Source organism: Coturnix japonica, chromosome 1, assembly GCF_001577835.2.
Source record: "Coturnix japonica isolate 7356 chromosome 1, Coturnix japonica 2.1, whole genome shotgun sequence".
NCBI lineage: Eukaryota > Metazoa > Chordata > Aves > Galliformes > Phasianidae > Coturnix > Coturnix japonica.
The window spans coordinates 100,818,993-100,846,700 of NC_029516.1; the positions used below are offsets into that span (position 1 = coordinate 100,818,993).

At 36.6% G+C, this 27,708-nt stretch overlaps 2 protein-coding genes across 10 annotated transcripts in view; one reads left to right on the plus strand and one right to left on the minus strand.

The window, feature by feature from the left end:
* CASK (calcium/calmodulin dependent serine protein kinase) overlaps positions 1-27,708 on the plus strand; it is a 182,348-nt gene that overhangs the window by 63,243 nt on the left and 91,397 nt on the right. For all 9 annotated transcript variants that reach the window (XM_015884899.1, XM_015884890.1, XM_015884915.1 and 6 more), the window contains exons 3-5: positions 7,202-7,307; positions 13,012-13,089; positions 14,828-14,900. In XM_015884899.1, the coding sequence (XP_015740385.1) occupies positions 7,202-7,307; positions 13,012-13,089; positions 14,828-14,900 (257 nt within the window). The remainder of the gene's footprint in view (positions 1-7,201; positions 7,308-13,011; positions 13,090-14,827; positions 14,901-27,708) is intronic.
* GPR82 (G protein-coupled receptor 82) lies at positions 19,060-22,416 on the minus strand. The gene is made up of 2 exons (XM_015885014.2): positions 21,531-22,416; positions 19,060-20,266 (listed from the first exon to the last, which is right to left on the minus strand). The coding sequence occupies exon 2, from the start codon at positions 20,231-20,233 to the stop codon at positions 19,199-19,201; it is 1,035 nt and encodes a 344-aa protein (XP_015740500.1). The 5' UTR covers positions 20,234-20,266; positions 21,531-22,416; the 3' UTR covers positions 19,060-19,198.

Below are 27,708 nucleotides of genomic sequence, written 5' to 3' on the forward strand. Positions count from 1 at the left end.
TTTCAATTCAGCTTTCCCTCAGTTGTCTGGACTCTAATGCTGTGGACAAAATACACCAGTCCATTTGTAACATCAGTGAGCAGCTGGTTTGGCACTGCTTATGCAGAGCCCAGGAGTTCTAGACCAAAGAAGCTTTAATCCAAACAAACAACTTTTGTCTGCATGACAGACATCCAGGACAACCGATTGTGTTGTCTGGATGACTCTGGGCTCTCTGTTTCTGGATGATAGCGCTCCATAGCAGTAGTTTTATGGCTCCTTCTACTTTTTCTAGGACATGAGTTAGAAACAGTTTGTCCGGAGTTGCTCAGTCTGGTAAGGATGGACTTTCTTTATGTATTCCAGATTTCCTGAAAAATTGAGATTGTTTGTTGTTATCAGGGTTACCCCTGTTACTGTTATCCCTGTTGTGTTATTCAGGTTAAAACTGAGCTACAGAAGAAAACTCATTTCAAACAAAAGGGAAGATGGAAATATTAGGATTGTAAGCAAGTAACATTTAATTATAAACGATTAACATTCTTCTCTTGATAATGCTGTCTTTGAGGGCACTTATTTAATGTAAATGTTGCTCTCCCTACTGAGAACTCATTTAAAGGACTGCATAGTCTAACCTTTAGCTAACCTGAACTGACTAGGAAAATTTTAGTCAAAATGTTGAAGAGTTGTCAAATTTTGCTATAGAAATTTTCTACCACTTTGAATTTATTTTTGATAATGATGCTTTTATCACATTTTCAGATATTATTGGGGGTTGGAGCTTGATGATCCTTGAGGTCCCTTCCAGCCCAAGCCATTCTATGATTATATCATTCTATACCTGTATTGCCATAGCCAAAGACTGAAGAAAACACTTAAGCACATCCATGCACAATGCACACTCCTGAGCTGCTGAAGCAAAACAAAATCTCTGGGAGTGGGAGTGAATAGGGTGAGAACTAACCCATAATCTGGTGTAAACTTGGAACAGCAGAAATTCCAGAGATTTCAATGAACTATTTGCAAGTTCTACGTTTTTGGGTCTTCAGTAAGTACACTGCTTCTGTGCATTACTGGGGAAACTTCTGGATTACAGCAGCAGGCTGTGTTTAAATTTGTTACAGTTGTGTAACGCAGTTATCACAGCATGCAGCACAAGAGATGACCTGTGTAATCATCAGCTTTGAATGACTCGTTAAGCTTGAAGGAGAGAAGGTTCTGCTACATCATCTCTCGCTTTGCCCCGGCTGCATCTTAATTATTTGAAGGTGCAATACATTTGTTCTTATTCTTAGGTCTGAATTCATTGTTAACCAGATTAGCAGCATAAGACTGGCCGAACTGAAAGCTCTCTACAGCTAAATAAAAGCAGATGCCTTTTGTGTTCAGTTGCTGCATACATGCCAGATCTAAGAACGAACTGTGTTGCCACCTAGTGAGAAATCTGTAGGCAGTCATGTTGACTCGGTGTTGTAAACTTCGCAAATCACAGGGAAGAAAGAGAAATAGGACTTGATTATGAAATTATCAGCTTTCAGACATTTCAGTAAAGAATGTCATGGTAACTTTGAGGTTGAGCATTTTGTCACTTTGTGTAGCATTCTTTTACCAGATATGCACTTTGTGTTTTAACTATCTTTTTTTTTTCTCTTTTTAAGAAGTTTCAGGGCACACTCTGACAGATCAGCTGCTGCACACCTTTACACTTCGCTCTGTTGAAAAATTCACTGTGTTGTCATGAAGTGTTTAAAATTGCAGTTTGTAATGTAACAACGTGGTGTATGGTAATTGGAAAGGTGTTATGTTTCAGATCTTTATGCAGTGCTACATACCTGGTAGCAACATGAGACTGAATGTAATATAGTTACCAGCAGTGAATGCACTTTCATTATGTGATTGATCATATCTTAGTCAGCGACTAATTTCCTTTCATTAATTATTGAAAATAGAATAAAGATAGAAAAAAATAAAGTGTTTTCGATTTTGCAGAGAGTTTCCTGAACGTTTATGGCAATCTTCCATTTGTTTGAACGTGCAAACTCCCGACAGAGAGAACCCTCCTTCCTCCATTTTAAATTAATTTATGGGGTTTATAAAACTACTACTGATTATCACAGTCCTACTTGGGTTTTGACACGCTGTTGAAACTGCTGCTTAGCAGCCAAGAGAACCACTAACAGTGTTTGAGAATACAGACTGTTCACCTAAAAAACATACACACAAAGAAGAAGAATCATTAAGGAAGTCTTGCTCTTCTTGTCTTCTTCCTCTGTTCACCTACCTCATTAAACCTACTGCTATGGAGTAAAACATAGAATATACAAAATTTTAGATGAAAGATATGGGCTTATTCTTGCTTGAGAAAGATTATGGAATGCTTTTTGTAAAAAGTTGCTGAGAAAAATTATTTAATTAATTGAAACAAATGTGTTTAATTATCTGCAATAGGCAGCTGTTAATACTCTTTCATACATTCTTGAACACTTTCTTATTAGTTCAAGTTGATTCATTATTCAAATGCATCATCTTCTACATGAAGCATTTCTTATTTGTATTCCAATAAAAATGAGGAAATGAATAAAAGAAGGGAAATTTTGCTTTAATGGACACAAAGCAACTTACCTTGTCTGTTGGGTATGTGATGGTCAAGTCTGGTGGCTGTACAGGAAGTCATGAGGGAGAAGTGGTTTTTGTGAACCAATTTGTGCTCTTCATAGCTGATGCAGTGTGAACTGGAGGAGGAGAACTGGCTTCTTAAGTGTCCAACGATATCCAGCTCAACATGAAAGTCTATTACTATGTTTATATTTACATCTAAACACTGAGAAAAAAATAGAATAGAAAAAAGAAGGTATTCAGGATTTAACAAGCATCTGTAAAGTTTGATTCCATGAAATTGAGATTTGCAAAGGTTTCTGCATGTAATCAAAAATGCAATCTGGTTTCTAAGTATTAGCTGTTAACTACATTTTCCCTTTTCTCCCTTCTCCCACCTCACTTCCCCCCCCCCCCCCCTTTTTTTTTTCATGGTCGCTTTAAAAGAAAAGATACTGAAGACTGATTATCTACATTGTCATTGTCATTGTTGATTGCTAGGTTGTTTGTATCAAAGGCCATTTGTGAGTTATATTCATTTATTTCTTCTTTTGTAAGTGTTTGGAAGCTGCATATAGATTATGAAGTATGGGAATTGATGTTGATGCAGCAAAAGGTGTTTTTGTATGCTTATGTTTTGCAACATCCCAAGCAGCTTGTAGTGCTGGCTTTCATGGTCATGTTTCGTTTCCTCCTTCCATATTCCTTTCCTTGATTTTATGTCAGTTTCTATATGATCATTTCACACAATAGGGCACTGAGACAGTGGTAACACACCGAAGTGGTTTGGTGTGTGGTATGACCTGCTCTAGGCCGCAGCACAGTGGAGCAAAGAGCAAGAACATGCATGGATAAACAGCAAGCAGTTACATCAGCTTGGCTACTGTGGAGGTTTAGCCGCCCCAAAGTGTACGGGAGGGGTAGCAGGAAAGCTTTTACTGCTTGTTGAGGCCAGGAGACATTATTTGGTGTAAGCATTCAGTGAGATATCTGTTGCAGGAAGACACTGCATTTTTTGTTAAGAAAAAGGGAAATATTCTCCCATGCAAGAAATAAATGAAAAATCTAAGGGGCAGAAACATCACTTGTTCTTGCTTACTGACTTATTTGCAAAAAAATGAATTTTGTGAAGTCACGTGTTTTGTTTTTTTTTAACTGTAGTTATTGAAGAACAGTATCTCCATCTTTATCTCAGCCCATGAGCTTTCTTGATCTCTTCCTGTTTAATCCTTTCATCTTGCTAGTAGAGGAAGAGTGAGCAAGAGCATGTATAAGAGTTTAGTTGCTAGCAAAGGCTTACCTGCTACAAGACTAACGCCAATTTATTTGCAGAGTTGATGCAGTTGGTACCAAGGTACTAGCACCTGGATTGTATATGCTTCAGAGAATTTACTTCAAGCTATGTATAGACTGACCTTGTGCCCTGAATGACTGGAGTGCATCAAGCACATTTCTGAAGCGCATAATTCAGTTTAGTTCGGTCTCATTGAAGTGGACATCAATTTCTCTGGGATGCGTACCAAAGGATAGTAGGTACAGTGACTTGGAGATGTGCTTCAGGAGTATGTTCCTGACCCAAAATAAAAATGGAAGATGCTTATGGTTAACCAGCTTGCAAACTGTGGTGTTTCTATCTGCAGTTCATGGGAAGTTTTGAAATCTTCAATGATTTACAGTGATGTTTATTAGTTGATTTTGATAGGTGGTTAGAACAGAAATAAATTCTCTGATGAAAACAAAATAAATTGATTTTCTTTTAAAACATAGTACTACCGTATCTATTATAATTATACATAACCACATTCTCACTATATAAAACATATAGAATTGTTTCAAGCAAGCAGTTTACTTGTGTAGTTAAACAAAGCACTAAAAATGCATAAAAACAAATTTCTTGGTGTTGGCATAGAAGTTTTTGAAGCTTGTGCTTTATCTTGCTATAAGATGTGTTTGTTTGGCTAAAATTTGGTTATTAGTGAAAGACGATGTTAAAACATAAGTCATTATCATCATTAGTAAATGGTACATGCCACCTCATGCCCCTTAAAGCTGGCTGAAGCTCTTGGCAGATTCTTGAGGTGTCTTGAAGTTCATTTGGGTGTTAGGAGGAAGGCATGTTTTGACTCAAGATGAGCAGAAAAAATACTTCAAGGTTTAAAAAACTTCACAAGAAATAAACGGTATTCTATATGATGATCAGAATGCAAAGGTGCCAATAACAAGGCAGCTCACAAGATAATAATGGGATTTTTCTTAGGGCATCTTAGGTCATGTGCTTGCAGCCCAAACTTCTGCTTGGTTTTAGATTGTGTTCAGAACTGAACAAGTATCTGCAGGTGCCTGGGTTTTCCATTACCACTTGAGGAGCACATGGAATTGAAATTTAACTCAGGATTTGATAAAGGACTGAGCAGATGATGATGATGTTAGTTAAGTGAAAGAAATGAAATGTATGCACCATCTCTGACTTTCTTCCTCCTTTCCCTTTTACTGCTTTTAAGCATGGCAACTTGTGACATTTGGGTCAGAGTCCACATGGATCTCAGAATACATCACCCCTTTTCTGACTTGTCGCTTTTCTGAATCAACGTGGTGTGTGTTGGTCTGTCTCTGTACCTAATTTTCTTCCTCTCTAATAGGTCCTTTCCTAAACAACTTCCTGCTGTTAAAATAGTGCTTTGTTCTGCTCTTAGCCCCAAGCCCCTGTAGTCTTACCAAAGCCTTGTTCTGTGACCTCTGTTCATTTGCTTTCCTGCTCAGAAATTGTATTTTCCACATGCTGCTTCTCCTTCCTCTGTTGCTGTAGCTCAGTTAGTAAGTAGGTGTTTCACTGGTGGAATATTACACAGATGAATGAGGTAAATTGCAGCATGTGTTATTTGCTTCCTCATAGTTCTCCTTCCCTTGTAAATATATATAGACAGCACAATAAATTAATAGAGTAAGCAGCCAAAATAAACTATTTTGAACAAAAATTTTTGACCATAAATAAAACAGAATTTGCTGTTGTTTGCTGTTGGATTTTTACCTTCTGTATAAAAGTAGTATCAGATACCATGGTGAAGTGTGGTACTGCTAACATCCTTAGACACTAGGAGGCAAAATAAAATTGCCGTATTTTCTGGAGATTATAGTCATTCACAGAATCGCTGTTCTCCTAAACCATCCATCAGTATGTTTACCCGTGCTCCTGTTTAGGAAAGACTGGATGTGCAGTTCAATGAAAAAAACCTCACTGTCTAGAAAAGGAGCTGGTAATCGTTTAGTTTTAGACACCTCTAAGAGTGATGGAAGGGAATTAGTAGTTCCTCTGCATAACTGTGATCTAAAAACTGAGATATGAGTATCTTTAGGTAATGAAAGACTTGAAGACCACTGCTGTCTTAAACGATAGAGTTTCACCTCTGTGTACCTGAATTGCTTTCTTGAAATATCATGTGAATCACTGAAACAGTTTTGTATAAAGAAACTGTATTTCCCGTAAGTATATTTGTAGGTGTTTCTCCAACATCAACAAAATTGTGTGAAAAGTGAATAGAAAAGTGTCTGCTTCAGACTATAGACTGATATTTTCCTTTCTTCCATGTTATCATCAAGATTTCATTTAAGATTTTGGTAATTTTCTAGAATACTGGTGGTAAGTTAAAAGAAGAAAAAATGTTTCGGGAAGATTAAATAACACAGATATCAAATATTTCCATTAAAGAGGAAAGAAAATGAATTCCATGCAGTTTGTTGGGCTTTTTTCTTTCTATAATAGAAGAGGGATTGATTTGTGCTCATAGGAAGTAAGGGTGTTGTTTGATCAAAAACAAAATCTCTCAAGCGTAGAGAGACATTACAATGGTTTCTGTTCTTTATTCTCCATTGTTTTTGTTTTCCTACCTCTTATTTACAACAGAGATGCAAGCCAGTAAATGTTGATTAAAATTTATATCAGTGTAATTTCATACATTGTGATTTTCTTTTTTTTTTTTTTTTTTTTTTTAAATCTTGAAAGGAGTGCAGGAAACTTAAATGTAAGAAAACATATTTTTCAGTTTAACAGTAATCAGACTTCAGTACAAGTTGCAGGCTGTAGAGTCTCCATTCTTGGAGGTGTTCAAAACCCAGCTGGATAAGGCCTTGCTTTAAGCAAAGGGACTGGACGGATTGGACTTGAGATCTCTGAATTTTAATAGTTCTTCCTGTAGTGTGTTGAAAGAGCTTGTCTTATGTATTTGGAGTTCATTTTGTAGTGATACGGGGTATATATACAGCATATATACATGTGTGTGCATTACATACATACGTGTGTTTATGTGTATTGAAAGTGAACTTATTACAATACAGTTTGTCAGATTGCGATCTAGATCTCTAATTAACTGGCCAAATCAGGAAAGGTGATGAACTTCTGTTTTTTTACCTTTTGAGATCTATGTGAGTTGTTTAACTTAAAACGTTTCGAAGGAGAACAATTAAATATAATCTCAAATGTGTTATTTATAAAGATGAAATAATATATTATACATTTCAGAGGTGTACATCTTTCCAAACATTATATTCTGATTGCTAAATTTTCATTTTTTTACTTCATATCCAACCGCTTGAATATACAGCTAATATACTGATTTATTATCTTCCACAGATCTGAAGAGAGAAGCCAGTATTTGTCACATGCTGAAGCATCCTCATATTGTTGAACTGTTGGAGACATACAGCTCAGATGGAATGCTTTATATGGTTTTCGAATTGTAAGTTTCTCTCTTTGCTTCCTTTGTTGTCATTTACTCAATAGAATCCTTAAAGTATGTCTGTGTCCACCTGCTTGTTTTGTACCTCAGAAGTACTGAGTGCTGTGAAAATAGTCTTTTCAGGCATATACAAGTGGTCACAAACATAAAAGAAACTGTCCAGGTGTCTAAGTAGCTAATACTAGTTTTCTCAGTGGCCTTCTAAGGATAGACCTGCTGTTCATTTGTGGCTGATGCATCCATAGTATGGTGCACAAGAAAATGAGTTAAAAATGATTGAATCTTATGAAGGACAAAACCAGACATGCAGAAGGCTAACTTGTGCATCTTCCATGTTCAGTTTTCCTTCTCTTCTTTTACCTGCCAGCTCTTATTCTGCTGCTCCCCTTATATGTATTACCAGTCTGTGAGCATATGGGGTGATACCACCTCAATTTCTCTTCTTGCCTTCTCTTTTCTGATGCATTTGACCGTCGCATGTTGGAGCAAACCACACCATGCCCAGCGTGTTGGCTTGAATTGTTTAATAGATAAAGTGTTTTTTTTACTAGAAGTTTACTAGATAAAGAATTTGGCTTGAAATATGCACTTTAAGAATAATTTGCACATGTTAGTTTTACTGCTAAGGTATAGAGAAAGTTACAAGGTAAGAGCAAAAAATTGACGTAAAGCTGAGAGTTGTTGCTTGAACTCTTCTGCTATTTTTTAGGTAATTTTATAAACATATGATTTTTTGAAATAATTGGTTTTTTTCTTTCATCTCCATAAGCTTTGTTTCAGTACTGACTTATTTGTTTTGTGTTGTAAATCACAAAACATTGACCAGGAGGCTTTCGTTATCCTATTATGAAATAATGTACACCTTGAGGAGACGTGCTCTGACAATTAACAGGGTTTTAAAATGGAAAATAGGGTTTTGCTTCTGTTTACCATGCCAGAAGCTTATAAATATGAGATAAAAACTAATTATTTTTTAATGACAAACCTATTATAATTCACGTTTGTATACATAAAAAGCAAGTTAGAACAATGAGAGTTACTACGGCAATACTGTACCTAACTTCAGGCCACATGAAAGAAAGAAATATAAGTCAAAGTTATTTGAAGAATAATCTATTTTTTTTTTTGCATCTCATATGTGCTTGTCTTCCCTGAACACTACTAGGCATCAATCTTTTCTAACAAACAGTGATAGAAAATGAGATAGTAGAAACACCTGTTCTAAAACTGTAGGAGGGAATGGAAGAGTTGTGGGCACAGTGTGATGTGCTGGAGGGGTTGCTTTGGTAAAGTGATTTCGCAGAAGATTATGTTTTTATTGAAGTAAGGCTGCATTGTCCAAATTTGATAGAGTGGCATACGGTGTAATTATGACCATAGTAAGAAATTTGTAGTTAGTAAAAAAGCATCTGTGTATTTGTGCATGACTTACTTTCCCTCATATTGCTTCCTGTTCATTCTGCTGTTAATATAACGAGCTTAACTGCTTTGCAACTAAGTTCTGTCTAAAGTAATAACGTATATTTTATTGATGGCTTGTTATTCTGAAATGACAAAGAAGAGGATGACAACCATGCACTACAGAGGAGACAGGTTTTTTGTGGACTGGCAGATTCTTAGCATGAAAATTAATTCAGGACCAGCACATGAACTGAATGCAATAATCAAACCTAAAACACTGTGCCATCAGTTGCAATACATGATACATAGGTCCACTACTGCTTCATGAGAGCTACATGGAGTAGCTGTTAAAATGACCCCGAACATGTGGATAATCTGTAGTTGTGAAAAGGTATGAGTTAAATAAGCAGACACATTGCGCGTCTAATTAAAGTGTGAAATGGTACTGCTTGGGAAAAATATATATATATATACTGTCTGAGCCCAGTTTTTAAAACTTTCGTTAAAATAAGTGGATTTTAAAAGTCACAATTCATAGAACAACTGTGGAGTGTGAGCAGTTGCAATTAAGTTTAACAGGAAAAAGTAAGTTTTAACAGCATTCATAGGCAGATTCAAGTGCTCTTTAGAATGGAGCCATCACGTCACCTGTAGGTCCCCATTAGCTGTTAGGTAAAATTGTAATAAATCACAAAGCAGTTGACCATAAGAAGTGTACAGAGTAAGAATCAGACACCATCCCAAAAAATCTTACCATTAAAGTAGAATTATTAAAATATTTAGATGTTATTGCCCATTAGAAGAGTGAGAATGTGCCTGTGCCAGGTTGTTTCCCAGGCACCCCTCTGTTGCTCCCCAGAAGTGCAGTGGACTCTCCTTTCTGATGAAGGAGATGCCTTGGAGGCTCTGGAGAGGCCTTACACCTAACACTTGGCTGGCTCTAATCCTTCCCATACAGTGCAGTTTTCTTTCCCATTCTGTGGTGCTGTTTGCTGATGGTTTTGTACCAAGTGATGCATGATGAATCTCAAGTTAACTCTGATCTCTTACCTTATACAGTGTATAGTCAATGGAAGTAAATTCAACATTTTTATAGCATCAAAAGCTGTGAAACTAATCTTCAAGTTATGATTTATGAAATCGGGAAAATAGAAAATCTATTTTCTTTCATATTTTTTCTAATATTGTAATATTTCAGGCAGTGCTGTCCCTGTCACATAATAACATTTGCTGTGTAATTTGTGCACGTGGTAGTAAACACTTTGTATTTGGAATATAGGTATTGCTTTGGCTTTTGTGTTCTGTTGCTTATTAGTTCCTCAGTTGACCATTGCTGTTTATCAACAAGAATACTTTGAGAAGGGTCAGCTGCCTTCAGTGTTTTTAAAACAATGGAAATACTCCACTTGAAGTGTCTGAAAACCATGTTCTAGATTTATGAGTCCATTGTCAGCAGTTTATCTTCAGTATAATCAGTGTATGTGAACTGATAGTACTTAGCTTTCATACTGAAAAGCCCAGATGTGATATTCCAGAGCAAATTCCAGATATTTAATATCTGGTCATTTAGGTAAGGCACACATTTCCCAAATATGGGTTGGAATCCTCATCCTTGGAGACTTTCAAGGCCAGATTGGATGGGGCTCTGAGCAACCTGATGTAACTGTAGGTCTGTCTGCTCATTGCAGGGAGGTTGGACTAGATGGCCTTTAGAGGTCCCTTCCAACTCTAAGGATTCTATGATTCTGTAATTTACATAATATTCTCTTACTACTGTCATAGGTGTTCTGCTTTTTGTGGTGTAATCTACATGGTGCATTGAGTCACTGATGCATTGAAATTTCACCATTTACTGTAACTGTAATTATTACAGGCTATTGATTTTTAAGTTGCATTATTTTAGCAAAAGCTTCTGATGACTCACTTCTAAGCAAATTTAACTGATAGGAGCCATTATAAAATTTTGAGGCATTTTCTGGTATTTTCAAGAGTTTACATGAACCTTAAGTTATTCACACAGTGTTGCTGTAAAGTATTTTGGTCTGGCTCATGATACTGGCTGACACAGAGATTTCCACATTAGATTGAAGTCTGGATTACAGACTCAGGGAGTAAACCTGCTGGGCAGGCTGCAACTCTTCACCAGGTTTGGGCAGTATAGTAGGAAAGTACTGTAAGCGTATACTAGCACTGATCAAAGCTATTGAAGGAAACATTCATCAAAACCATGCCTTAACCCTGTTAAAACTATGGAAAAATTAACAGTAAGGTATGGGAAATCGAGGGACATTGTTGGTACTGTTACCTGAAACAATTCGGACTTGCTTTGGGAAGATGTCGTTTAGCTCACTGTTCAGAGCTGCTGTAGCTTTCCCTTTACTTGTGAATAGCAGAGATTGTCCGAGTTGCTTTACGTAGCTTCCTGAGTGCCCTCTACTGGTACTGAAGGGTTCTCTTTCAGATTGTGCATGCTGTAGTTTCATCGCTTCACAAATATTTTTGGCATCTTCAGCTTCTGTCTTCAGCATATATTTATCATTTTATGCCTATTTTAGTGGGTTTTAATTGAGATCATGGTTTTTTTTATTATTATTTTCATTTCACTGCTACAGTTTTCACATGCCTAATGCTGATATGCATTAACGTGCCTGGATTTTCAGTTCATCAAATATCTCAGAAGCTTAACGTGTCATGTATGTTCTTCAGTTTCTCATGGGAGGTGAAAATATATGTTAAAATACTATTCTGATTGTAAGCACCTTGCTTAAAAGAAAAGTTAGTGTGAAGGAACAACAGTCTTGACTCTGTCTGTCTCTGCAGCTACTCACAGTGCTAACAGCCTTGTGTGCTGCATCTTTAATGATCAGTAGTTCCTAGCAGTTGCATAGCACTGCACAGTATATTATCTGAGTGATATTAGGTAACTATGTATACATACAAGCTTTATGAAGTTCAGGGAAAAACTACTAGAGAGGAATATATTGATGCAGCGATGTGTAATCACTGTTTGGTGATGAGTTTGTAGAGTTCATTAGCTCTGAAGATGATATCACACGCTGAACTGGCTAAGAAAATGATTCTGCCTAATTAAAATGCCACCAGTCAGTATTGTAGTTAGTACTCTACTGCATGGGACTACCTTGTGGATGTATTTGGGAATGGAATTTCTGCATACTACTTGTGTAGCATGAAGCATTGCAGGTGTGTAACAGAGTAGAAGTGAGTTCAGCTGGTTTTTTATGTCTGTTTGTTTTGTTTTTTTCCCTCCTTGAGTCTTTGGTGGAGAGAAAAAAAAAAGGAAAGGTGGGATAAGACTGAATTTTGGGTAGTGCTTTGTGGAGCTGGGAGCTGGAATCAATGATCCTTATGGGACCCTCTCCTTCTGAAACCTTTGATTCTATGACTGGAAATGACCAGTGCTATGTTTTACCTTCCTGCAAGCACCATGTTCAGTGTAAACTGCAGTACATGATTTGATTCTTCACATTAACTCTTGTTACTCTTCCTTTGCCCCATCAAGCAATGAACATTCCAAGATATGCATCTGCTGTATGTTAAATACAGGAGAAAGAAAAGGAAGACCATTACACTACATCAAGCTGCTTTGGTTTTAGAGAAATAGTAGTCTGATTTTAGCCTAAGGACTGTAAAAAATACTATACTACAATTGTTACACTACTTTGTTAGGGAAGTCTGTCAGAAAGACTACAAGCAGTTATCGGAGTTAATAACATAGTATTTGTGTTGTCACAGTTTTCAAGTACCTTCATGGAAGATGCGAGGTGTAAATTATCTTCATTCTTTATTACCCTTATGAGAATGATAACTGGGAAGACTACACTACATTTCTGGAATGTTTCTGATAGTCACCATTTAAAATACATTTTTACTAAGAATTTCTGTAAATACAGTCTTTGATTGGAGTTGCTCTCGTGATGCCTTTAGGAATGCAGTTAACATACTCTGATGCTTTAATTATTAACTTGCAGAGCCACCTTGTACAGAGCATCTCCCCTTCTATCTCCTCCATTTGTTCAGTGAGCAGTTTAAGCAATAGGAGAAATGTTTGGTTTTGCTAATAAAGTTTTGAGTGACCTGAGGGAAATGAAAAATTTGACCTGTGGCAAGCCATATTGTATTAGATAACCTTTCAAATGACATTTTATTTAATAAAACATTGCACCTGTATCCAGAACATTTTATGTAAGGTTTATATATGTAGAATCAATTGATTTTTTAAGCATTTTTATGTAACTGATTGTAGTTTAGTGTCTTAAGCACTTTTCCCTGTTTCTACCTGCAGTATGGATGGAGCAGATCTGTGCTTTGAAATTGTGAAGAGAGCAGATGCTGGATTCGTGTACAGCGAGGCTGTAGCCAGGTATGTATTCTAATTTTAATTAATCCCACAGGATGATTGGGAAAAATAAGCTATTTTGTTGCAAATCTAATAACTAGAAGTAGGAATACTATAAATAATCCTGTTTCCAAATCTGAATGTTTATTACAATAATTAGCATAATAAAAGAATTTCAGAACATTTTGTCTTTACAAATTTTATATTTGGGTGAGAATATTGAATAAAATAGTATTTTATGTCCAATATCTAATTCTCTGTCTTTGTCTTTTTATGGATCTCTCCTGTGTTGGCATTTTGGTGACTTGGCTTAACAGGTGTAGCTTTTATTGGCTGTGCTAGTTCAACCCTTTTCTTCTTTTTCGTGATTTCACGTATAGTCAGTTCAACTTTTTACTTACTAGATGAGCTAATATCAGAATATAAAAATGTCGGACAACAAAACCTCGTGTCCTAATGACATGAAAATTGAACTCAAAGCACACGAGATTCTGTATTTGCTTTTCTAGACAGTTTAGATTTTTAGCATCATGAAAGCTGTCTTTTTAAACGTCCTGGTAGAGGGAGAGTCAGCTCTATGTTTGGGTCATGAACTTTGTCCATTTGGTTCTAGAAAGCTTCCAAGAACAGGCATTCCACTGCATCCCTGGACAACTTGATCCAGAGTATAATGTGTCCCTATAACCACTTAGAATCTACTGGTTCAGTGTATGGCAGTTCAATGTATGACCGCTGTGGCTCGGTTAAGGACTTGGCTCCATCTTGTCCATACCTCCTCTTAGGTATGGAAAGACTTACAAGATTCTCCCCTAAGTTTTGCCTTCTCCAAAGTAAACATCCTGTTTCCTTCAGCCTCTTTAGAGCTTCTGCTCCAGCGTCCTATGCATTTTGATATTTACTGAACTTAAGTTTATCAGTCTAATGAGAATTTCCCTCGAAGTGTTTGTTATGCTTTTACTGAGTAAGCTCAGTATGCTATGCGATTTGATAGGCTGACAGGGCACACCACTGACTTGCTCAAGACCCTTGAATCCCTTTCCAGCAAAGCTGCAACGCAGCCATTACCATTGGAGCCTGTATCCAGAATGTACCTTTGAAGTGGTTACTCAGTCCCAGGTGCGGGATATCACATTTGTCCCAGTTGAATTCTCTGAGCTTCCTGTTGGCCCTTTCCTCTTGCTTATGTCCTTCTAAGGGTGGCTCTGCCCTCTGTATTTATTACACTTGCACTTTCGTGTCATTCAGAAACTTGGTGAGGATACATTCTGTTTTCTCAAGATCACTATGGAATCACAGAATTGAAGGGGTTGGAAGGGACCTCTGGAGGTCAAATCCAACCCCCTTGCTAAAGCGGATTCCCTACAGCAAGTCACACAGGCATCCAGATGGGTCTTGAATATCTCCAAAGAAGGAAACTCCACAACCCATCTGAGCAGCCTGCTCCAGTGCTGCATCACTCTGGCAGTAAAGAGGTTCTTCCTTGCATTTTGTATGGAACTTCCTATGTTCCAATTTCTGCCTGTTGCCCCTGGTCCCGTTGTTGCTCACCGCTAAAAAGAGTCCACCCTTTCCTAATTTTCCCTTGGCTTCAATCAGAATAATCCTCAAACTTTATTCATTAGACATAAACTCCTGTCTACTGAACTTTTATTAACCAACTAAACTGTATACGTTTTATGTGGTTAGAATCCTTAAATGTAGTTATATCTGCATAATGACTTTTCCTGCAGGATTGCCACTTATTGTATTTTTGTTTTTACAGTCATTACATGAGACAGATATTGGAAGCTCTACGTTACTGTCATGATAATAATATAATTCACAGGGATGTGAAGGTAAGATATGGGCTTTTTTTCCATCACTTAATTAATACAAACAACTAAATGTTGGTAATTTCTCTACAGGAGAGGGAACGGGGAGCTGTATAAGCAGAAAGCTATTTAATGAGTCTATGTTTACTTTTATTGTGTTGTATGAGATTAAAGTTTATCACTAATTCTGTCAGGATAGAACATTTAGGAAGTCTTTGTTCACAGATCATATTTGCATTTGATTGCAATTACTTTGAAAGTCATTTTTATTTCTGCTTCCTGAATATTCATATGAAATTTATTTGCATTTCTTTTCTTGTTAGGAAAACCTGTGTATAAATTAATTGTGTAAATTGAACTGGAATTTGTAGATTAATTGCATCATTCTGACAGCACAGTGAAGCTATCAAATCATCTAGACCAAAATTCTAGAGATAAGTGCATCCTTAAATGCTGGAATGCTGGTAGTACTACTTGCTTTTTGCAAACAGTCTTGAATATTTATTATTAGGAGAACAAGTTCTGGAGGAGAAAGGCAGGCTGAAAGAATACTTCAAGATGCTTACAACTTTAGGAGCATTGTAAGAAGAGTATATATATATTCTATTTTTGAGTTAGAAATTTTGTAACATTTATGTGATTATTTGTGGAACTAATTTATCCCAAAACATGATGGTGTAAGTAATTGGGAGATTAAGAAATTTTGTTTGTCTTTCTTTGGTTTGAATGCATGTTATTTGTTCTTTTTGCTTTCTGAAATAGCTTTTCCAACTTTTCTAAGAGTTTGCTTTTATCCAAGCTGTGTCAAGGACTGCAAGAGTTAATGAAAATGGTAATGGGCCCTGATAGTGGAGTTTGAGAAGTGAGTTCTAGTGATGAATCAGACTGAGAGGTGGTGAGCTGCTCTTCAGACTTGTACAGGGTGGTTTGTTAGGGAAGAGACTGTGGACGCTGAACTGAAGGTTTTCTTTCCAGCAGACATTTGGTTTTGCATAGGCAGACATTGCAGACCTTTCACCAGTCTCTTTATCCTTTCCAAGGGAAATTATTCCACTTAATAGTGTTTTCTGGTTTTTGTTGTTGTTTGTTTTTCAAATTTGATATTGTGAAAGTCATTTCTTACAACACATTCTCAAGATGTCCTCTAAATCGCTGATAGGATTTCTGATCTTGTTGTACTGTGAAGGTTTTAAATCCTTCTTAGTTGTGTGGTTATGGTACCATGTGAGAGCTTTAGAATGAACACCATGGTTATGTGGCTTTGTCTTCTTGAGAGCTGAATTTCTTGTTATTGGACACTGTCCTTGAACAAAAACGTATTTCAGTTTCAAGGGCCTTTTTCCTCAGGAAAATGTAGATATATCTTTACAGCTTATCCAGTGTTTGAAAACTTTAAAACTGCTGCTTTTCTTAAATGCCTTAGAAATAAAACTATTCAATTACATGAGTAAGAATTATTTAGTCTGTTGTCTAAAGTATATTAAACCATGTTAAATTCTGTATAATCTTGACAAAAGCCGAGCAGAAATATTTTAACTATAAAGCTTGTGTGTAGAGTATTAACTGCAGCATCTCAGCTCTAGATGTCACTGTAGGCAGTGATTTGAAAGGAAGTAGAGTAAATGAACTATTTCTGAATTATCTGAATGAATGAAAGTGAAATCATAAAAATCTATAAGGTTTATACAGTTATTCTACGATTCTATGATTCTGCATTTTTTCCTATTAAGTTTTCTGTGGGTGTTATTTTAAGCTGAATGTTTGATCTTGATCTGATTTACAGGAAAATATGCACCTTTTAGCCCCTATTAGAATTAGGTGTCTTGTAGGCATTTACGTGCTCATTTGGCTCCTAACTGATGTGGAGAAGTCAGATTAAGAATGCTTCAGTCTGCTGTTGTCTGATGCTGGAAACTTCATCTGTTGTCCTTAAGCAACAAGATGAACCAAAGCTGAATGGAACCGATGATAAACTTACACGTGTTCCAGCCTCATCTCCCACACCAGAATCAAAACATAAAAACTTTCACAAGATGGCTTCTGCTTGCCTTAATTTCCTTCCTCTTGCAAGAAAAGTCATTTCTTGAGTTTCTTGATTTTTTGCCCCTAATATTACTTAAAATTTTTGTTAATCTCTGACCTTTGCCTTTTGGTTAATGTGGTTATAGACTTTTTGGCCTGCCACAGAGCTGGACAGCTACATAGTGGAGACCTTTTGATCTAAAAGTTCTTATGTTCCAGTCGCTTGCCCCGCAGTTCAAAAAATCTGCATGTTCTGATTGATGAGTTGGCCACCCTGGAGCATATCTGGGGTGGGGGAGGAGGGGAGGTTAACCAGGGAGGAGGTAAACACTTGTCTTGTTGTTCACGTTTGCCCTCAGATTTTGTGTTCCTACAATAGAAATCATGTATTTCATTTGTGATTGTATAACTCAAAATTCACCTGATTTCAGAGTTAACACCAGGATGACTTAAACAACACAAGAAGTTTAGCACATGAGTTGTATTTTGCTGAATTATTCATTTCTCTACCTTTTCCTCATGCCTTTCTGTTTTGGGAGTTTTTGCCTCCGCAAATTATTCCATCAAATGCTGAACCAAAGTATTACTTGATTTGCAGATTCTCAAATTGCCCATACTGCACAAAAGTTTTTCTGCTGTTTAATAGAGAATAAACCAACTAATGCAATTCTTAAATGTAAAGGAGATGTTACCTTAAACAGGTTCTATGGGAAAATAATAAAAGTATGTATTATTTTGGGGTACTAAGTAGAATTGGTGAAATGTGATTTTGCCACAAACATATTTAACCAGTAGTTCCCAAAATTTCATCTATCTTTTTACCTTTCTGGTAACTTTAGCACTAGGGAACCAAGTGGTCTAGAACAGCTGAGTATAATTACTTAAGCATATACTATCATCAAAAATTCAGTGTTAAAATTTACATCCTTAGACACCTTGCTGTGATGAGATCTCCTAAGCGTAAGGAAGGACAGAAGTTGTGGGTTCTTATTTTGGGCCTGTGCAAAAACAAAAGCATATTGATGGTAAACTGTTGTCACACAAACATCTGTTGCTACTGATCTAAACACAGTACTCTGAGCAAATTTAAACTGCTCTGTTCAGTCATGGTTTAGATGTCTTGTACTTGGCTTTTGCACAGTATGATGCACACCCACACAAACCAGTCTTCATGCTCAAGAACTCTTTCCTTTAGCATTTTGCAGAGTTATACTCTAAAGCTGCCCACTTAAGGTTTCTCTGTAGGTCATTTGCTAAACACTGCAAGAGAATTCTGTAAAATAAGCAAATGATGGATTCTACTCACAAGTAGCACTGTATTAAATAAAACACTATGTTCCAGTGATTTTCTGTCTTTTTCACATACCTGTTTATTGAACTTCTGCAGAATACAAAGCAGGTGTCAAATGACAGGAACATTCATTGGGCAACTCTCTTCGATCTCATTTGGAAGAATAGGGAGAAGACCATACTGCAAAAATAAATTCAAAACTACTCCTGTTTTGCACTCCTTTCATACTGTCCGTGGTCCTTAAGTGTGTATTTTGAGTTTAAGTTGTATACTGGTAAATAATAACCATGTATGCCTCCCTATATAAACCATAGAATTTGCTTCATAGAGTTAAACTAGGAATGTGGAAATTCTGTGATTTTATTTTAACTTTATGTTAAATAGTACCAGAGGCTAAAAAGAAGTGCATGTGTGCATCTCATCCTTTTTTCCGTCACTTCATGTGCATTCCGATATCCTACATTTTTGTATGACTTGTGTTTACTCGCTCTTTTGCAAGTGGTCTGGGTTTAAACACTGTTGTGAAGGAGGTATGTTCTGGAGTACCATGTGTTGATTCAAATCTGAGGTGATATAATCGCGTAACACTTTTGGGTGATTACATTTTGGACTTTGGTGCTGAGCTGCCTGCCAGGTTAAACAGCTACTCACTCACAGTGGGATGGGAGAGAGAATTCAAAAAGGTATAAGTGCAAGAAATGGTGGGTTGAGAAATGGACAGTTTAATGAGGGAGAGGAATAATAACAATGTAAGAAGACCACAAGTTAGCCAATGCTTAGCCAGCCCCAGAGCCTTCTACCCAATATTTCTGAAAAGAAAAAAGAAAAAAAAAAGCCTTTGACACATGATTTATCCATTCTAGCAAAAAAAAAAAAAAAAAAAAAAAAAAAGGAAATACAAATAATGTTACAATTTCATTTAAATATTTCCCATTTCATATAAAAGTCTCATTACAGCAAGTCAAAATGAGCTGACAGTCATATTCTACTAACATCATTCTGTATTACTTCATATTGGTGGGGTCTCTTCAGTGAAAAAATCAGCTCTGCGTTGGTGGTATTCAGGTGTGGGTTTTTTAAACAGACTGGATAGGCTTTTCTTAAATGTTTTATCTAGCAGAAGGGTTATAACTGGATCTATGCTACTCCTAGAAACACACAGACAAGTAAGGAAATTTTTAATTTCTACTAGATAGTTTATCCTTGAACAATCTTCTTCTGGAAGCAGTACATAAAATATGGGCCTGAAAATATGATAAGGAAGAAAGCAGACAGTTAAAATTATCTGGATGACAAGAATATTTCTTTTCACTGTCCTGTAAATCATATGATTTTGTCCAATGTGGGTGTTTTTTTGTATTTTACTCAGGTGTCTGGTGAGGGAATAGTATGATAACAAAACGGTTAGAAAAAACAGAAAAAAACAAGCAGTGCCAAGAGAAGCTGCAGTCTTTGCAGTAAATTCACCAATTTCTACCTTCGTGTTATAACACGTGTTAAAAATTTGCTCCTTCCTTGTCCGAGCATCGTATGTTATAGCTGTTACCGAAACGCACAACACAATAAACCATATAAAGATACAAAAATATTTAGCGAACTTTGGCTGACGGAACTTTTGAAGTCCAAATTTGTACAAGTTTTTTGTAATTGCTTGGGAGTGTCGTGCATCATTGTTTTTCTTCAGTGTTGCATACTGACTCAGAGCGATTGTACATAAAATTGTAATTGTCACATACATGCAGACATGCATAACGATAGTTCCAAGCTGATGCGCTGCTCTGCATACATCAGAGCTATATTTCCATTCGTGTCCTTTTGCAAAATAGCCAGCCAGAAAAGGCATAGTGCTACATACAAGTAAATTAGCAGTGACGAGATTTACCAGATAAATATATTGTGTTCTTTTTGTGGATGCTTGTCTTGAAAACACCCAGGCAGTGAGAATATTTCCAAAACTGCCAGTAATAAATAGGAGAGAGTAGATGATTGGTAGAGCTACAGTAGTAGCTATCGATGGATGAAGAGCACATGTTGAATTTCTCATTTATGCCGAATCTTCTTGAATAGATGGTGAGAGCTGAAACACAATTAAAGGAATTATTCTTCTGTAATGTGCATCTAATGTCTCTTTTTCTTTCCTCTTATTTTAACTGTTACTTTTCCTCCTCTGCTTTTCATTGTTACCAATTCATAATCGTGCTCTGGGTTTATTGTTTTCAGATTGCATGAGGTTACTGTTTGGTTGTTCTTTCGCTGACAGATTTTTGGAAATAAAAAAAAGCAAAGCTGACTTATGTTTTAAAAAAAAAATAAGAAGAAGAAAAGAAAGATTTAAAGTGCTTAGACTCTAATAAAATAAATGAGGAAACAGAAGGTTGAAGCCGGGGTCTGATAGTAACTTCTGTGGTCTTGAGTTATTTCTTAAGTCTTCTAGAACACTACTTGTAACCTACTTTGGAAACAGCTTTGGACTATTTCAAGTTAAATAAGCAAAATTAATAGAGTGTTTCAGTATTTGCAGAAATGCACAGGAGTATCTTGTATATCTTGTATTTGCATTCAAGTAAGAATTAAACTGTTCTTGACTCTGGAACCTAGTTGAATGCTTTCTTTTTTCCCCTGAGGATAGTATCTAATTTTCTTTCATACGGCTCTGATCTTAGGTATACATTATGCATAAATGATGTAGTCAGGAGCATGTGAAATGATTGCTGAAAGCTCTGATATATTTCCAATTTCGGTTTTCAATATAGTCTGTTTTTCCAGATTGGAAGCAAGAAATCAATTCCAGTTGATGTTTAAAGCTCTGTAAAATGGCTGCATATAAAAATGAGTCTTTGACTTATTTTTATATGCACTTAAGACTTTAACCTATGGTGAAGACAGATTATCCTGTTGTATAAGTAGAAGTTTAGTAAAGTGCAACTTAGCTTTTACTCCATATAAAAGCACACAGGGGAAAAAAAAAAAAAACAACAAAAAAAAACATATTTCAAGCTCACAGATTGATAAAAATGTTTTGAAACAGCCATAAGCAAATGAATTCCAATGCCAAAGAGGATTCCTTGTAACTATAATAAAATGCACAAGCACCAAGTTGATTACATTATAAAAAATCGTAAAAGTTATATTTCAATATATGCTATAAGCCATGACTGCCAACTTGCAAAGTAAACCAACTTGTTTTGTAGTTGTTGAATCTTTACCTAAGTAAGTGCCATGTAGATTGTTGAACAGTGTGTTACATACTCAAAGTAACACTTGGACTCGATTCTTTAGACATCTAATGATCATTTTTGTGTGAATGTTTGGAATCAAAGAAGTAGCGCTTTTAAACTTACCTGTGCAAGCTGCGGGTGTCTTCCTTTGGAGAGGGAATTTTTGTCCAACGTCCTTTTTATCTCTACACTGATGCAGTGAAAAGGATGATATTTAGATCTGGAAAATCCAGTTAAGAAAAATGTCTTTGTGACATAAGTAGGTCTTCAGAATGTGCCTTTTTTTCTTTTATGTGCCTTTTTTTCTTTTATGGTATCAAAAGGCAGCTAGACGCTTAAAGTTCAAACCAGAAGATGTTTTCTGTGCAGAAAGTCTTTGAAATTAGGCCAGGATATGACTCCATTAGAGAATTGAAAAGAATGCAAGGTAAATGTGGAAGAATGCTTTCTATCAGTCCTTTGGCCATGTAATTATTTCACAGAAATGCTTAAGATACTTGTAGGGCGTGGAGCTCTTGTTACTCTCAAGGTCTTTGAGACTGCCCACTTCCCAGAATGGAAAAAAAGAAGTTCATGTTTTGTAAAAGAGAACTTTCACTGCAGTTTAATTATTCTTCAGATCCAATAATTTTCACAGAGCTGTCCATCTGTTCTTGAACTCCTGGTGCAGTAATGATAATGATGTATCCATGCCCGTCCTCCTGTCAGTTACCAAATGAACACATCACATATATCCATTCAGATTATGCATTCTGTAGAAGCAGTTTATAGCTGATGCATTCTAAGCTTGCAGATCATTCCAGGGGAAACTGTCTTGGCTTGTTTCCAAGAAATAGGGTGTTTAATGTAAGTCATCCAGAAGCCTGATAGTCATGATAGTTTCCTTCCTCCAGAAGAAAAGTTTGATCACAGATGAGTCAAACTGCTTAAAGCAGCTTAGAACATAAAACTTCTGAATTTACTTCTGTGTGATACATCTGTGGTTGTCAGTTATGGCTTTTCAGAAGCAGTAAGTTCCTCTGTGAGAACAGAGGAGGTACCATAACTTAAGCACTTTTAGTATTGTTATGTTAGTTTTGCTTTGCATTTAAGGACTCACAGTGAGAATACACTCTAGGGATCTACACTGGATTTAATTGTTTGGTCTCATTATTGATTTCATTTATATTGCTTTAAAATTATAGATGTGTATTATGACCATGCCAGGAGGGTGTCTGTTATTATTCAACTTGTTATTACCTGTGGCCTGTTGTATTTGTAGTTCAATAACCATAATTCTTGCTATTTGAGGAAATTATACTACTTTTTTTCTGAATTACCGTATAATGGATTGATATACTGATTATAATCTATCAGACTTCATTTTGCAACTTATTAGTGGCATGGGAAACAAATGAATGGGATATTATGAGTGAACACAAAAAAATAAATGTCACTGGTTCCAAGCACCTTCACTATTCTTGTAGTACACTTTTTCCATTTGCCTGACCTACAAATGGTTTATTTTATCTAATATATATTTGATGATACTCAAACAATACACATGCATCTCTTAGGCAATTCACTCTTAAGTTCTTCATAATGATCTTCATATATTCTCTTCACTTCTGTTATTTATATTTTAAGCCCTTTCAAACCAGTATTACTTGTTAGTAGATGTTATATACCAACAAGCAGTGTGTGCTGCCTTTTGTCTCACTGTATGCAGGCAGTCTACTTTGTGGCTCAAAATTACAAAGACAAGGAAATTCACAGTGGGGGAGCTATTTCAGTCAGCCGTTTATCCACACAAAAACCACCTGGCCACTGCCTCTCCCCTCCACCTGCTTAAGATGATAGAAGACAGCCCAGTTAACCTCGTATCTCCTCATACCTGTCTCAACTTGTGTGAATATCTGGGCTGTTCCTGACAGGCAACAGTGTATTGTGGATTGGCAGCATCTGCTCCTTGCAGAATGGAAGAGAGCAGCTGTCCATTTATCTGTGGCAGTCCTGATTCTCTATGCCATGGAAAGCCTAGGAGATACATTTAGCCTCTGTTGCTTGATGGAAGAAATGCAGCTTTTAGGATAGGGCACAGAAAAGTGGATGCCTTTAGACAGGTCCACTATGGATGCTTCGGATGAACTATACTAAATAAATGTGTAACATGTCAAATATGCACCAACCTTTAACATGAGCTTTAATTTCTAGTACTTGGAATGTGATCTTATTGCACAGGTGTCCAATGCACTATTTTAATATTTTTAGCCCTCTTTTTAATGTTCAAATAAAAATACAAAAAGAATAAGCAAAGTTTTGTTGAGTATATATGTGAAGTGTATTACATGTATCATATGCAGCCCCATATAATTTCTCTTCACTCAGCAAAAAAGTTAGATCAGTGGATGTCTAGATATGAGAGTGTTGTTGCAGGCTATCAGTTGAAGTCTGTGGTGACTGGAAAAAGGGAAACATCACTCCCATTTTTACAAAGGATAGAAAAGATGATCTGGAGGCTCTAGTCATCTAGTGAGCGTCAATGTCACCTACCTGGACTTTTGTAACACCTCTGACAGGTTCCCACACCACATCTTTATCTCTAAATTGCAAAGATAGGGATTTGAAAGGTGGATTGTTCAGTGGATAAATAATTTGTTGGATGGTTGTAGCAAGAGTATTGTGGTCAACAGATCTATGTCCAAGTGGAGGTCAGTGATGAATGGTGTCCCCCAGGGATCCATATTGGGACATGTGCTCTTCAACATCATTTTTAACAACCTAGACAGTGGGATTGAGTGCACCCTGAGCAAGTTTGCTGATGACACCAAGCTGAGTGGTGTAGTTCACAACAGAAGGAAAGGATGCTATCCAGAGAGACCTGGAAAATCTTGAAACATGGGCCCACATTGAACTGAATGAGGTTCAATTAGTCCAAGTGCAGGGTACTGCACCTTAGTCTGAGCAGTCCCAAATACGTGTAAAGACTGGAAGAAGAATTCACTGACCTTGTTTTGGCCTTTTAGTACTTTAAGGGAGCTTATAAAAAAAGGTGGAGACTGACTTTTTTTTTTTTTACCTGGCTTGAGATTGATAGAAGAGGAACACTTTTAAACTAAAGGAGTTAGATTTTGATGTTAGGAGGAAATTCTTTACACAGACAGTGGTGAGGCAATGACATGGGCTGCCTGGAGAAGCTGTGGATGCTCCATCCCTGCAGGCACGCAAGACTAGTATGATGAAGCCCTGGGCAACCTAATCTGGAGGGGGGCAGTAGGTGCTCAGTAGGTGATCTTCAAGGTCCCTGCCAACCCAAGCCACTCTATAATTTTGTCTGCCTTTTCATGACTTTTCCTTGCAGGCATGGCCCAGTGTTTCACAGCTCCTTTCCAGGATTAATGTGATCAGGATTTTAGCTGCAAATCAGTATATGTATTTATGGGAGCAGCTCTGAAAACATCACTTCATATTGTGTTAGTCCACAAAGTGAGAGGCAGATGTTGGTCATACAGCAGTAGAGGTTGAACCTTCCTGCCCATTTTGTTGCTATGTGGTAGATGGCAGCATAGGGGCACTCTGACACAGTGGCATCTGAAGTGGAAGTGCAGATGAAGTAAAGATGTGTCACTGGGTTCCTCCATGCCGATAAAATTGTATCCATTGACATTCACTGATGTTTGCTGAATGCTTCTGGAGACCAAACAGTGCATGTGAGCAGAGTGCGTCAGTGGGAGGTGTTTTTCAGCAGTGGTGACAGCAATGTGAGAAATTTGACAGCCATGCAGATTTGTTCAAGCAACATATTCAGGATCTTGTTCATCGCTGGCAAAAATACATAGCTAATGGAGCAGCGTATTTAATATTGTGAGAAATACTAACCAAATCAAAGTTCTCTAAGTTCAATTTCTAAGCTTGAGCCAAGTACCATGCTAGATCAGTGGATATAAAAGAGATGGCATATTTTAATTTGGTCTTTGTTAGCTGTCTTTTTTGCTGTTCATTGATAATTTACTTTCAGCAGCTTTAGAATTGCCATTACAGTTCAGCAGACTAGGTCCAAACTTTGTAGTTCTTCTACTGTTTGATGAATTGTGAGAATATGCAATATAACTCTGGCATTTCTAGCATCCTTTGTGATACAGAAAAGGGATATTGCACCCATACCTTCACTTATTTGGCTGTCATTAAATAAGCACGGTTATGTGCTCTGGGTAGTTGTTTTGCATAGAGAAGAACAAATTAAATGATACCTTTTAAGCTGGAAAACATAGCTTGCAGTTGACAGTACTTTGAAAAATCATCTTTCAATAGTTTTAGACTTAAGGACTTCACTGCTAAAAGCTTCAACATTTTTCCTTGGTGAAATACTCTCTGCAGCCTCCAGAGGTCTCTTTTAATATATTTGTTTTCCAAAAGTCATTGGGTGTGTATTGGTTGGGTTATTTTTTATTTTCTCAAAACAGTTTTTATCATGAGGACTGTACTGATTAGTGTAGATAAACAGGCAGCTTTCTCTGTTGTTTTTTTGCACTGTGCTGTAACTTGTGTACTTTCAAGTTAAATATTTGTAAGAGCTTTTTAGCTTTCTTATGAAGAAAATGCAGAAGTACTAAAGCAAAAATAAAAATAAAAAAGGCTGAATCTACAAAAGGTAGATTTTATTGGCTGTAAACTAGAAAGCTTTGTCTCCAAAATGAATTTCTTTCTGGTAAGGAACGTTGTTAGGTCTCCTGTCAGGTATTTTCATCAGACTTTTGATGCGTTGTTGACAATATGCTTGCAGAATTCTTTGTGTGGGAGAAACAGCAGGTATGTTTCTCTTTTAAAAGCACACAGTCTGTTGCATATCTGTGGTTTGAGATATTCTGAAGTAGCTGACCTCGCTTTTTAATAGGTGCGAAGGTATACTGACCACCTGTATGCAAACGTTAAGAAACCAGGACTTGTGAAGGCAGCATGTAGCACAATGTACCTTTCTGGTGTACTTCAAGTAATTGATTGAGATTACAAAAATATAAGCTTAAAAGTAAGCCCTTTTTTCTGGCACTTTTTTCTTCCTCATTTTATATCTCATTTTTCAGTTGTTTGATAACACAGCCATTTCTTTTCTATTCATACTCTTAAATCCATACTCAACACTCTTAGCAACAGTCTGAATGTTAAGGCTTCTTTCATCTTCATCCTTTCCCCTCAACTATTGTCCCTCTCATGAAGTCTGTGAACAACTTCTGTACATGGATTTTTCCTATCATTATTTACAAGCGGTGAGTGGTAATATCTTCATAGCACCTCTGTTTTCTGGGATTCCCTCATCAGGGTGCCCTCAGTAATAGTGAATATTTGTAAGAGATGGAAAAAAGCCTTACAGAGAATATGTTGAAAATGTATTTAAAACATTGGTTTCTTTTTCTTTGTATGTTTTATTTATGCTATACAACTAAACTCCTTCTACCCACCCTGATTGTGCTTTCAGAGACAGCATTAAACTAAGGTGCCCACACATACATTTTCCAGTTCAAGGAATAATATGGCTCTTACTTATTTATCAGTACTGTATGACTCAGTAACATAAATTATATTTCTCTCTTGTGGTTTCATTGACCAATATTGTGAAAGAAGTTTTCAATTAAAGTTTTCAGATTTGGGCTGTAATTTTCTTACCTCATAGAAGATGCCAAAGGTAATGAGTGAGTTTCAATGTAGAAATAAAAATTGGTTATTCGAGTCAATACAATTGGATATGCTAATAATTCAAGTTGTTAGTTTATTTCTAGCATGCAGTCTTGTTTTGTGGCTCACACTATCTTTAAAATGTGTATTGTACAGATACATCACAATCAGATTTGCTGCTTGCCATAGTAAGGAGAATGAAGAGGATGGATCCTAGATTATTTAGCAAGTTTCTTTTAGCATTTTATGTTGAAATTCAGTTGAAGATTCAGTACATTACTGTAGTTGGCCCTCCTATCACTTACGAAGTGTTGCTAAAATGAAAAGTAACAAACATAGTAACACTAATTATAGAATCACCTGAAATGTCACATTGTAATTTTCAGCAGATCTCCCAAGAGCTTCTAGATTCTTTACACTTCACTATAGAGGCTTGCAGTGCCTGCCATTCGCACTCTGAATCTGGTAAAATTGATTTCAGGGAAAATAATAGTAATAATAATAATAATAAAGTGTTTGGATTTTGTTCAGTAGTAGTTGTTTCCTACATGACAGCACTGTCTAGTTTCAGATCCTGTTCTGAGCCAGGCCTTTGATACCTTGAAGCACTGATTTGCACACTTGTGAATATCTGTCATGAAATATTTTCACT